This window comes from Diospyros lotus, chromosome 13 (assembly GCF_014633365.1).
Source record: "Diospyros lotus cultivar Yz01 chromosome 13, ASM1463336v1, whole genome shotgun sequence".
NCBI lineage: Eukaryota > Viridiplantae > Streptophyta > Magnoliopsida > Ericales > Ebenaceae > Diospyros > Diospyros lotus.
Window position 1 is genome coordinate 2,791,017 of NC_068350.1, and position 14,148 is coordinate 2,805,164.

Sequence of the window (14,148 nt, forward strand, 5' to 3'; positions counted from 1 at the left end):
ATTCGATTGGACCGGTGAGTTTGGTTAACGAGTTGACTCGCCCGGTTCGGCTTTCCATAAGTTTCCTTTTTTTTTTTTTTTTTTAATTTTTAAGTACTAAAAAATATGTTGTAGGCCGGACAACCCTACCGAGCGCCTCACCGAATAAGGGCAAAATAATGAATTTGCCCCCACCTACTTTACAGGACACTGTTCCTATCTCTGCTCTCTCATCTCTTCTCCCATGCCCGCCACATTACCGTTGCCCTCGTCTCGCCTCGCCAACAATTGATGCAGTGACTATCGGCGAAGCAAGGCGACGACGGCAACAGGGCGAGGCTACGACAGCGAAACGCGGCAACGAGACGGCAGCCATGGGAGAGGAGAGAACAAGGGCGAGACAATCCATGAAAGGAAAAAAGAGAGAGCAAGGCGTGAGGGTAAATTCGTCTTTTTGCCCCTCTTTGGTAGCCCGATCAATAAGCTCATCCGACTCTCTAGACTTTTTTCCTAAAAAATTTAGGAAAATACATTTTGCTGCATAATTTTACATTGTTACAACTTACAAGATCATTTTCCTATCCTAATTTATTTTAGAATCAATTAATTTAAGATATTGTATTTGATTCATAATAATAATAATTCATATGCATGCACATAAGAACGTCTACTCTTATTTTATTTTCTTTATTTCTTTCTTTAATTCCACAAACCCTAATTACAAAAGCAGTGATAAACTAGTAAGTAAAAACACACAACATAATATATATATATATATATATAGAAAGACAACTCTGGTCATGGTCATTTACTCATTAGTCAAACCCAGCAGCTCCTCAGAAATTGAAATTGCCAATATGGACAAGCACCATGGCAACTTACAAGCCAAGAAAAGAAATATTCCCACATCAGAACTTGTATCCTCCAGAAAGTATATAGTTTGTCCAAAAAGATTATTCTTAAATTGGAACTGCAAATACTACTGCAGTTACAATGATGCTATTTTGAAATCCTAAATGCTAGCCACCCCACAGGAAACTAAAATCTTGTTTGCTGGGACCAAAATTTGATGTACATGATTGCACGTTTAGAGCCAAAAATAAAATAAAACCTAGCCCTGATTTTGGATTGAGAATGCAGTGATTGTTCTTGATGGGCTTTGACTTTATTGAAGCTGAGAATCAATGACCTCAGAATGGCAAGCCTGATCATTGTTTGAGATCAACCCAATCTTCAATTTTATTTTGTAACCTTCCATACACCAAAACCCTTCTCAAAACTTAAAAATTTCCTTCATCCTAACGCTTATTCTGCTCAGAAATCTATTTCTTCAGGAAGCAGGGCCTTTCCTGAGTAGACATATTGCATCTCAGCTTTCCATGTCTGCAAAAGTTCCATGTCAGGTGATGACAGAGCATGGCTATCGACACAGGGCTTGGATAAGACAGAACATTGCTGATAGGTAATATTCAAAAAATTAGGACATGGCAATAGCTGAGCCATGTCAAATAGTAAATTATATAACTTACATATATATATATATATTACATCAAAATAATTGACAATTTGACACTAGAACTGACCTCATGTCGGAACGAAATCCTCATATCTGGTACATTTGTCTTATCAATATCATTTCCTTCAGCACCCCTCCTAAAATATTTGCCACCAAGCCAATGCATCTACACAGTAACAGATAAAATAGATAACTATAAGTCATTCATCGTGTCTACATTGTTATAGCTAGAGCACTGAATTAATTCAGACACCTCAGTATCAAATTATGTAAGAGATGACAGTGTCCTGGAAAATGAATTCCGCGCATGTAAAAATAAATACTGTTAGTCAAAGGTACAAGTGTATTTTTATAAAACTTATTTTGATGATAAAAAAAAATGTCTAAACCAATTTTTGGATGAACTTAAGAAGTCTAAATGATACAAAACACCCTTCAAAAACACATCCAGAATACTCTTCTGTTTCAAGCCTTTTTTGAATATCCAAAGGGAATCCCTTCAATGTTCAAACCTTTTCAGAGACTCATCTCCTATTGCAAGCCTTATTCAGATGCCCGAAGGAATCCCCTCAGACATCTAAACCTTTCCAAAATGGTTATTCAAACGTCTGAATGAAATCTTTTAGATGTTCAAAACCTTTGATCATATCCTATTCAGAAGTTTGAACCAAGGAATTTAAATGTCTGAACAAAGACAATCCTATGTACCTTTTCAAGATTTCATGATCTTCAAAAGTACACAAAAGAGAAGATGTTTTTGATTGTTTGTGACTAATATCTCTGATGAAAATCAAAATTCTTATATGTTGCTTTACTACAAAACAAGCCAAACAAAATATATCTTTCCCAAATTAGATATGTAGATTTTTTTGTTATAGGTATGTCCTTATTCTGATATATTGCCTATTGCATCTCAAATTTGACTACTTTATCATCTTTTTAGCCTCCATCAGACTTGGAGGCATATCCTCCAGATTGCTGTCTTCTGTTTTACCTACATATCTACAGGTTATTTATATTTCATTAATGAAAAAGAGATGGTCCTGGCTAAGAGCTCATAGAAGTTGTCCCTCTTTCTCAATTCTCTCTAACAACTAGTTTTTTAATTGAGGGCTATAAATGCAGATTTCTGTAGAGTCTTAAGAAAACACAGAAATCTGGAAACACTTGCAAGAGCATTCAATTCTCTCATGACAAAGAGTGTGTTGCTGAAGTTGGAGCATTGAAGGATATCTTCATTTACACCTTTTTTGTTTCTGTTGTATTCAAATTTATGTAAATTGTAGTGATTTTCTGTTTGTGTAATTACTCATTTAAGTGATGGGATTCTCACCTTGGTGCAAGGGACTTGTTTTTGCCTAAAAAAAAGGTATCTTAGTTTGGCAAGGGATTTGTATTGATTTCTAGCTCTATTAAAGATTAAGGATTCTATTTAGTAGAATCTTCAAGGTTTTCCTTAAAGAGAGAGAATGTAGGCTTGAAAGAACTGAACCTCTATAAATCCCTCTACTTCTTGGTTGTGTATGTGCTTTATTTTCATACATTGCAAACATCTCAAATCACCATAAAATCAATTCAAATTAAACCTACAAACTAAGTCAGATTTTCTTAAAATCAAAAAGGGTCAATTCACCACCCCCCCAAACTTAATATCTGGGCAACAAATACCATAATAACATGATTAAGCATATACATAACCAATTAAACAAGCTACTTGGTATCCAAGCAAAGACAAATTCCTCGAAGAGAGAGAACCAAGATAGGAACTTGACACGAGAGGTGAAAATGGCAATTGCTGAATCTGATATTTCATAAAGTAAATTAAAAAAGTTGCTTCCAAAATGTCTGCTCAATTTGTTCATATTATCCACAGCTTCCAACCTTTAGCAATGATATTTGCTCTCAACTAATTAAGCCCTCAACTAGTTAGCTGCTAGCTGCTGTGCACTTAGACCTGACTATATTGGCATAACTCATTCTCCTTTCCCGACTATTGCAATATGTTTCAATTGACTAAGATTCTGGCAGTAATACTTTGGGTTCAAATTCAAGTGTTGCTACTCAGGACCTTTAGTCCAACTAGTTGATGTCTTTCATGAGAGATGTATTTAGTTGTAACTTCCAGCCAAGTACAGCTCCCATAATAAAATGCATATATTTATCAATGTATAGTTTTTCAGCATCATGCACTTTGTCGAGGGAAATAAGACATTTTGGGAGTTGTACTAAAGAGTTGCATGGCACAAGATGGTAATAGAATGTGAAGCCAACCTATATGCTGAAAACAGTTACCATGTATTTTTTCTTCTTTTTCCTTCTTTCCTTCATTTACTACTATGATATTTTCCTTTGATATTCTTTTCCTACATTAGGACACTCCTTTTTCCTTTCCTTCAACTAAAATAATCTCTTTTTACTGGTAAGCCACCAAAAATAAATTGCCAACAACTATTAATACACCTATGCAAATCACTTAGGTTGAACTCCCTACCCAAGTTCAAACTCTATCTATTTTCTCAAATTTACCATGTTGCACAGAGCCAGTGCTTCACTACTATAATCACCGGTCGCACTAATTTACCCACTACACTCCCCATTTAACTCCAAGAGAAAGGAACAGATAGCAACATCAAATTTCTATCCCAAATGCACTAGAACCAGTCTTTCTTTTTTCTATATACATTTTTTTTTCAAAGAAAATCTAAGGAACAGTTGTCAACAACATTATGTTTACCTTTCACGGTAATATGATGGTACATTATAATGTCTTTTACTTTATGTATGAGTCAACATAGAAAACTATCCCAGCTAATTGAGAGCAACAAACTTGTTTTAGCACAATGCTCAAAAGGGGCATGTGCACTTTCGGGTGTAGTAAATGAAAGGGGAAAAATTGAAATAATCATCCCATCTCCTCAGGGTAAAGAATTAAAAAATAATAAATAAATAAAATAAAAAATCTTATCTAGGATCAACTACATAAATCTTATTTTATATATAAGAAAAGAAGTCGTCATGTTTTTCCTTTCTCAACTCTTTTTCCCCTCTTTCCTTTACCTGCAATCTGGATTGTGTCTCTTCCAGACTGGTAATTCTGCATTTTTTTTCACAAAGCAAAAAGTTTGTCTAGTAAATGTCATCAGATCTAATAGTACCATTTTTCTCTACCTGTAAATTTAAATTCACAAATGTCCTTCAATTTTCAACAATGCTTATCCATTGAACATGTATTTCATGTCTACCGAGCAATCTATTCCACAGTGCATGCCTGGCTTTGATAGCTGATTTGTAGGCTATTCCTTCTAGATTTGTAGGAATTGCTAACAAAATATAACAAAAGCACTCTTCTGTCTAGACCTCTCCCTCTGAATTTTATGAGCATCAACATCACCAATCTTTCCTCTTTATTTTCCTTTTTTCTAATTAATGAACCCTCAGCGTGGAACTGTTTACCATTTGTATTTCTCAGTTTTCGACCTCACCACCTGTCAATTATGTTCCAGGAATTTCTAATATTTCTATCTGTTTAGATCCAATCAAAAAGTTAAAAACTGTCCATGATTCTAATGCTTTACTTCAAGCTTATGTCAACACTCATGATGATAAGTTATGCAGTAATCATTGCCCTATTGTATCTCTAGGCACAGCCATCAAATAAGAACAGTTTGCATTCTATTGGTTATGTTCCGTAAATCAGCCCACTTGAATGAAAAATCCATCATATTGGCCGAATTCAGCAAATAAGCTAAGATTGCTCTGTGAAAAATTAGACTTCAACACCCATGTCACAAAAGGACTTGTTGATTCCTTTGAATATCTCACCTTGGCTTGGTGCAAGAATCCAGATTGATACACAGAGTTTCTTGCTATCTCACAAAGGTCACAAGAAGTGAGCTTCCACACCTGAAATACCAAAAACTTCTAAGATACAAGAACATGACTACTGCCAATGGGAAAGACTGAAGAGGAAATGACCTTGGCTGCAATGCTATATTCTTCAACAAGAGGTTCTTTTGTTAAATGGATTTGCAGGGGGTCATCACTTGAAAGTGAAACATTTAAGCCGCGCTGGAAGAACATTGGAAATGGGTTGCGGTGATAATCCAGGAAAAGGGAATTGTTGCTCAGTGGTGACATGGCCAATCCAATCTGAAAAACATGATCAATCATCATTTATAGTCAAGGAAACATATAGGGAGAAGCAATGACAGATGCAAGGATGTCCTCGGTGCTTGAGGCTTCCCACTTTGCAAGATTAAGGGCAGGGTTGTATTTGTGGGCAGCCTTACGACCCTTACCCTTTTTTTTTTTTTAGGGAAAAAAAAACGCTGTTTCCACAGCTTGAACTCATGGAGCAAACTTACTGTTGCTACCAAGGTTTGGCCTCAAGCAATGGCAAATGCAATATAGCAACCAAAAAAAAAGAAAACACGAATAATGTCAGTTATTAACTACAGTTCCTTGACTGGTTATAAAAGGATTGCTCAACAATGGCTCTAGTTACTGCAACAATGTGAAATGATATTTAGACAGCTTTCAGGGCTTCAAGAAAAGAAAGAAAGTTTTGTAAGTGAGAAAGATAAAATTAGATAGATTTGTACACTTCCTCTGCAACTTATGAAATATTTAAAAGATAATACTTTTAAACTGAGTAATCTGATTTGATATTATATCAATTTCCTGAGCTGACAAGAAATAATGAACGAATTTAGAGAATTTGGGAATTAATGCCCTCTAAGTAACAAGGTTGTAAAATACCAACTGCTACTCTCCTATTCTTGGTTACAAGGTTGCTTTATATACAACAATTCTACTCATCTTCTATCTAAATTTTAGGAGATTTAAAATACAAAAAGAACAACAGATAAGGAGAGAATTTTTATCCTAATTATTATGCTTAGTTGTGATCTTTATCTTCTATCATTCAGCCTCATCTTCCTCCTTTTTTGGATATCTTCAACTTGATATGCTTCCTCTTCGTCAGTTTTATCTCCTTCCCACCAAGACTTCTTCCTCAACACTCCCCATCAAGTTGGAGAATAAATATCTTTCATTTCCACCTTGCCTCCAATCAGCTCAAAACCTTATTTGTTCATTGCCTTGGTGAGAATATCAACTTCTTGTAAAGTTGTAGGGATATACACCAGATTGATTCCACCATCTTCAATCTCTTGCTTAATGAATTGTCCATCAATTCTCACATGTTTCATCCGGTCATGTTGGATTGGATTGTTTTCTATACTAATGGTAGATTTGTTGTCACAATATAGTCTTGTAGGGTTAGTATTAGGCACCTTCAAGTCTTCCATGAACTTCCCTAGCCATATTACTTCACAAATACCTTGAGCTATAGCTTGGTATTCTACCTCAGTACTACTTCTAGCTACTACACTTTGTTTCTTGCTCCCCCATGTCATAAGGTTACCCTATAATTTTGTGCAATAACCAAAGGTTGATTTGTTGTCTTCTAAAGAACTTGCCCAATCAGCGTCCACCCCTTGAATTCCTTAGTCTTCATTTTTTCTGAATAAAATACCCTTACCAAGAGTTCCTTTAAGGTATCTTAGAATATGATAAGCAACATTAAGATGTTTGCTAATGGGTGAATGCATATATTGACTCACTTTATGGTTAATTTTGTAAAAATTATGTTATAATTACACATTTCTTTTGATCTTAAAAATGACGTAAATTAGATATTAATATATATTTTATGGTTATATGCAAGTTTAAATTGAAAAATGAATGAAATGAAGTTCTAAAGTAAAATTTAATAATAATAATAATAATAATAATAATAATATATAAAATTATATATAATACATATACATCATTAAATGCGTGCATGTAATATATATATATATAATATAATCTAATATATATATATATGTGCCATGTGTAATACATATATATAATATATAATTTATTAATAACATTAAATTATTTTTTTTGTAGGCATGAAGAAGGTGAGCTTAAAGCCCATGAAGAATTCAAGCTCATGAAGAATTAAAACCCATGAAGAATTCAAGCTCAATGAAGAATTAAAACCCATGAAGAATTAAAGTCCATGAAGAATTAAAGCCCATGAAGAATTAAGGCCAAATTTGAGCAACCCATGGAAGATATCATTTGGAGAAGGGCCAAGCATTATTTTTAATCCTAATGAAGATCAAAAACCCAATTATAGAAATCTATTTTTATTTTTTTAATGTGAGTGCTTTATTAGGTGTGTTTTTTAGCTAAAATCCATTTAACTATTAGGTATGTATTATAGCTAAAACCCATTTAACTTTAAGTGTATGAGTACCCATTAGATATAATTATGTCTAGTTGAATAATTGAAATTGTGTGATTTGTATTGCATCTTGTGGCCTATAAATAGTTCACTTGATTGCATTTGTAAGGGGGATTATTATTCTTGAATCAAAGTTTAGTTGTTTCCTTATAATTCTCTCTTTGAGAATTGTTCTTGTTCTTTCTCGTTTTCTTTATTATTTTCTCTTGTGATCTTACTTCCTTTCTTTTTTCTTTTAAATTCTTATGTCATTTATTGTTACTTATTATTCACCGCCTAAATGGCCGGTTAATTTATGCCTTTAAATTTCTACAATTTTAATTATTGTCTTTTAATTATCCACCGCCTAAATAGCCGGTTAGTTTATGCTATTTTAATTCATGTTATTTAAATTCTGTTATTTAAATTACGTCATTTAAATTCCTGTCAATCAACTTTTAAATGGAGATGAGTAGCTAAATCTAATCTTGGGTTAAGGCAAGGACAGTATCCAACGCCAATGATTCTCAAAGAAAGTTACACTTTAAATGAGTAACATTAATTTAAATTTCAGTATGAGTGTCTTGATTATTGAGAAATTACTAGGTTTGGATTGAAGCGTAAGCCTAACTTAGAGCTTTCATGTCATGCATGAGAGTTACTAGAACTGGAAACGCTATCATACCCAAACCCGGATGATTAATTTAGTTGTTTTGTGTATTAATTGCAATTGGATTTATGGTAGTTGCTTAAATTAGAATCTCGCATATCATGTATGGGGATTGCTTAAACTTGAACTATCATCATCTCTAATTGCATTTAATAACAAACCCTCATATCTGAAATTAAATTAATGTTGCTAATCTTTTATGCTAAAGTTTGGGAATCAACGGGTTGGTGCTGAAATTGTCTTAACTCAAATGCTGTTCAATTTTATATTCTCACGTTCAGTATTTATTTCAATTTCTGTCTTACTTTATTTCCTAGTTATGTTGTCTAAAAAAATCATAAAAAAACCTTGTTGCCAATTTGTCCAAATGTGTGTGTTTGTGTGTGACATTCTTTTTATTTTGCCATAAATAAATCTCTCAGTGAACGACCTGAACTCATCTAGAAAATATAAATTTAAATTTGGACTACAACTGCACTCGTACACTGATGAGTATAAACCTCTCACCAAAATAAAGGAAAAAAAATATAAAATTTTTATTGTGTTTTGTTTTGTGTTTTAATTGCAAGGTGAGAGTGCAGTCACTTTACTCACTACATATGTAATATCCGGCCGTGTAAGAGACAAATAAATCAGCCTTCTCACTAACCTTTGATATGTACCTTTATCAACTGCCTTTTTTGTCCCATCTTCATTAGCTTTCCAGTTAGGTTCCAATGGTGTGTTGGCTAGTCTACAACCAAGCTTACCTGTCTCCTTTAGTAGATCCAATGTATACTTTCTTTGGGAGATAAAAGTTCCCTCTTTGCTTCTTGCTACTTCCATCCCCCAAAAATACCTCAGTTATCCAAGGTCTTTAACTTCAAATGCTTGTTGCGACTATCCCTTTAGTGCCCTAATTTCCTATTGATTGTCACTTGTAACAATAATATCGTCTACATAGACAATTAAGATAGTTTTCAGACTATTAGCAGCATGCTTGGTGAATAAAGTGTGATTAGACCTGCCCTTATTGATACCCTAGCTAATGTAATGTCGTGTTAAACCTTTTAAACTGGATTGTTTCAGCCCATACAAAGATTTCTTTAGTCTACAAACTTTCTCTTTTTCTTCAAAACTGGGAGGGATTCTCATTTATATCTCCTCTTCTAGATCCCCATTAAGAAATGCATTCTTTACATCAAGTTGATATAATTCTCAATCTAAGTTGGCTACAAAGGATAATAACACACGTATAAAATTGAGCTTTGCAACAGGTGCAAAAGTCTCTTCATAATCTATACCTTGTGTTTGAGTGAAGCCTTGAGCCACTAATCCGGCCTTATACCTCTCAATACTTCCATCAGCTTTATGTTTTAATGTGAATACCCATTTGCTTCCTACCACTTTCTTGTTCTAAGGCGGATTCACCACTTCCCATGTACTATTCTTTTTTAATGCATCCATTTCCTCCATTATAGCCCTTCTCTAGTTTGGTATTTGTAAGGCCTCATTGATATTCTTAGGTATTTGCCCTTATCAACCCTGGTGAATGCCCTGAAATTTGGAGACAATTAAGAATATACCAAATGGTTAGAAATAGGGTATTTAGTGCATGATCTCACCCCCTTTCTCCAAGCAATTGGAATATTCAAATCATATAATTCAAGCTCTGCATGTTTTGCATTTTCCGTTCTGTTATCCTCCTCAGGCGTTGCTGCTTCAGTCCTTTCATCCTCTTCAGGTACCGGACCTTTTTCCGGGGTTAATGATTGGTTTTGCTTTGGTTCAAGAGTCCTTTTTCTAGAATGCACTTGGATTGGTGGCTGTGACTTAAGAATTTCTTCTTGAATGTGCTGAATTTGCTGCTGTATATTCTGTTCTCCCCCTTGATTAGTTACATAATTAGGAATAAGAGTAGAAGAAGTAACTATTTTAGGAAAAACACTAACATCCCCAGCCATCTCTAGCTTGCTCTACACTAGGAATCTCCCCCTACAGAGGTTTGGTAGAGTAATAATATTGATTCTCAATAAAAAAGACATCACAAGATACAAAAAATTTCTTAGTGTTAAGGGCAATAACACTTGTAGCCTTGTTGTGTGGGAGAATAACCAACAAATACACACTTCAAAGACTTGGGATTTAATTTAGAGTGGTAATGGTGAACAAATGTTGTACATCCAAAGACTTTTGGGGGCAATGAATTTAGCATATGGGTAAGAAGAGGATAGAAAGTAATGAGAGTATTTAAAGGAATTTTGAAGTTGAGAACCTTAGTGGGGAGTCTATTGATGAGATAGGTAGCAGTGAGAATGGCATCTCCCCAATAGGAAGTAGGAACCGAACTGGTAAACATTAGGGTTCTAGTTGTTTCAAGCAAATGCCTATTCTTCCTTTCGTCCACTCCATTTTGTCGGGGATTATAGGGGCATGTACTTTGATGAACAATGCCATTTTCACTCAAATTCGGTTGGAAAATATTCTCTTCCATTATCTGATCAAAAGATATGGATTGAGGTTTGAAAAATGTTAAGAACCATTTGATGAAATTTTCTGAATACTTTGTAAACTTCAGATTTTTCTTTCAGCAAGAATACTCAACACACCCTGATATAATCATCTATAAAAGTGACAAACCAGCGAGTGTTAGTTAGATTTCGGACTTTTGTTGGTCCCCATACATCACTATGTGTTAGGTAAAATGGCTTGGTTGATTGATAAGAATGAATAGGATGAAAAGATTTTGTTTGCTTAGCAAGAATGCATTGTTTACAATTGAAAGACTCACTCATTTTATTGCCAAACAAATGTGAGGATACAAGATCTTTAGACATCTAAAGTTTGGATGGCCTAATTGTTTGTGCCACAAATAGATGTTAGAATCTGAAATAGCAAAAGATAAAAAAAAATAATGTAACTTAAGAGAACCTAGAATCGCCAGCAGTTCCTTTCACATAGTATAGGCCCTCTTTCTCCTCAGCATTGCCAATTATCCTCCCCGAAATTAAGTCCTGAAATACACAATGAGTTGGAGAGAAATTACTTTGCAATTTTGCTGATGGACAAAAGATTACATCTCAATGTAGGCACATACAAGATAGATTTCAACCACAAATCATCTAAATATACTGAGTCTTCCCCTACAGCATAGGATATTGTACCATCTACCATAGTTACCTTTATATTTTTCTCACACTATTTGTAATCAGCCATTCCATGTAAGGGTCCGGTCATATGGTCGAAAGCCCAAGTATCCACAATCCAATCATTCATATTCAGCAATTTAGAGAGGTAGCAATTATGAAAATCACCTTGTTTCACATGGGAAGCTGCTGGATTGGGTACTTCTACAGAATCTGATGGTTTTGTAACCCTTGTTTGGTTCAAAACCTGTTGCAAAACCTCCAATTGTTCTAGGGTTAAGGTAAAATTAGTACCTTTACCTTCTTTCGCATCAACTGCATAGGTTGTTTGTTGCTTCTTCTGATTTCTCCCTTTCTAGTTTGCTGGCTTCCCATGTATTTTCCAATAGGTTTCTTTAGTGCAGTAGGGTTTGTACCAATAGTCACACCATTGTTTATCCTTTGGAGGGTCTCCATGAGTTGGTGTTGCCCTTTGTTTAGAAGCAGCAAGAGTCGATCCATTCTAATTATTAACTTCAGGTGATGTATTTAGCATTACCTTCTTGCGACTTTCTTCTCTCCTAACTTCAGCAAAAGCCTCCTTGATAGATGGAAAGGGTTTGGTTCCTAATAGCCTTCCTCTTACTTCATCTAAGTCAGAATTCAGCCCATGTAGGAAGTCAAATACCCTCTCTTTCTCTATCATTTTAGAATACTTCACCCCATCCTTTGTACACTCCCAACTAATATCATAAAACAAATCCATCTCCTACCATAATTCACATAATATATTATAGTAATCAGTCACCGAATGGTTACCTTGGCAAGTGATTCTTAGGGTTGATCGAACTTCAAAACATTGTGATGTATTCTCCATGTCTGAGTAAAGACTTTGGACAGCATCCCATACTTCTTTTGTTGTTTTATAGAACAGATAGGTCCTCCCTATCTTTGGCTCCATGGAATTGATGAGCCAAGCCATTACTATAGAGTTTCAGCATCCCATGCGTCATAATTGGCAGCTTCAAGATCTGGCCTTGAAACTCCCCCCGTTAGGTATTCCACTTTCCCTTTGCCTTTCATAACCAAGATGGCCGATTGGGACCATTCCCGAAAATTGGTCCCATTGAGTTTATGTTGAGTGATTTGAAGGGTGTGGTGAACTAACGAAATAGGGGCAGAAGTTGGGAGTATAGATCGAGAGGTTGTAGGGCAAATAGTTGAGGATTCACTAGTTGATGAAGAACTAGCCATCTTGAAGCAGTTTGGTGTGAAAAAGAGTATGCAGATTATCAAAAACCGGGCTCTGATACCATGAACGAATTTAGAGAATTTGGGAATTAATACCCTCGAAGTAATAGGGTTGTAAAATACCAACTACTACTCTCTTATTCTCGGTTACAAGGTTGCTTTATACACAACAATTCTATTTATCTTCTATCTAAATTTTAGGAGATTTAAAATACAAAAAGAACAATAGATAAGGAGAGAATTTTTCCCCTGATTTTCCTCCTAATTATTAGGCTTTGCTGTGATCTTTATCTTCTTTCATTCAGCCTCATATTCTTCCTTCTTTTTTGGATATCTTCAACCTGATCTGCTTCCTCTTCTTCAGTTTTATCTCCTTCGCACCGAGACTTCTTCCTCAACAAATAACATCCAACAATTGAAAAGGAATGAGGCCGGAACATAGCTCAAAGTTGTTAATCATCGTATCTCTGTCAGGCAGAGGAGGATAAGTCAAGTAGTTTCCTGACATATCAGTTTGCAGATATACAATTGACCAAAATGCTTACTGGTCAAAAAGATCTTTTCTTCCAAAACAGATGAAAGCTAAAATATAGGTCAAAGAAGATGGAATGGCCTATTGTTAAAGTTGATAAAGTGGAGCTTAATCTGCTCCATTTTCCAACTGAAAAACAGAGCTGTGCCCGTATAATATTCACATGTTATAAAAATGGAGACTTGGTAGGGAACTCTTAGTTATGACAAGAGAAATAATGGTCTTATATAGAAGATATGGTGACAGATAGTGATGATTGGCAAGCTAGAATTCATGTAGCCAACACCACCTAGTGGGATTAAGTTTGGTGTGTTATAGCATACACGTTCATCTAGAATATATGGAAATAGCTTATAGAAGTTTGCTACTGTTTCTCTATCAGGCTGAGGTGGATAAGTAACAGTAGTTTTCAACTATCTATTGCAAGATTTTCAGTTTTCTAAAATGCTTCATATTACTTGTCCGCAAAGTACTAGTGAGAAAGATGTTTTTTAGTCCAAGAAGCAGAAATCTCGCATAACAGAAAGGAGATGGAATGGCTGAATGTTTAAAGTGGAATAGCAAAGGGGTTGATCTGCTCTTTTCTGAGCCAAGCATTTGATTTGAGATATCAAATACTAGAAAGAAGGGCTTATACACATGTGGCCTTGAATAAATTGGCAAGGCCAGTTAGGCAAGCTACCTGAGCAAGGTAATACAAATACTGCAAAACAGGAGATTTCCGCAAATTGATCCCATGTGATATGTTGTGACACAGAAGAAAAGCAGCGGCCAAATGATCAATATCACCTGCCTGTACAGATTGTGCATATTTTAGTTGAA

General features: G+C 35.0%; 1 protein-coding gene across 6 annotated transcripts in view; it reads right to left on the reverse strand.

The window, feature by feature from the left end:
- Positions 1-77: 77 nt before the first annotated feature.
- The window catches only part of LOC127788525 (probable AMP deaminase), a 38,472-nt gene continuing 24,401 nt past the window's right edge, over positions 78-14,148 (reverse strand). The window contains exons 15-19 of one of the 6 annotated variants that reach the window (XM_052316912.1): positions 14,009-14,119; positions 5,471-5,644; positions 5,318-5,398; positions 1,563-1,661; positions 78-1,362 (exon numbers count right to left, since the gene is read on the reverse strand). In XM_052316912.1, coding sequence (XP_052172872.1) covers positions 1,294-1,362; positions 1,563-1,661; positions 5,318-5,398; positions 5,471-5,644; positions 14,009-14,119 — 534 coding nt within the window. In that variant the 3' untranslated portion in view covers positions 78-1,293. Of the gene's footprint in view, positions 1,435-1,562; positions 1,662-5,317; positions 5,399-5,470; positions 5,645-11,349; positions 13,262-14,008; positions 14,120-14,148 lie in introns of those variants that run through there. The other 5 variants (XM_052316911.1, XM_052316913.1, XM_052316914.1 and 2 more) reach the window with 5 other exon arrangements.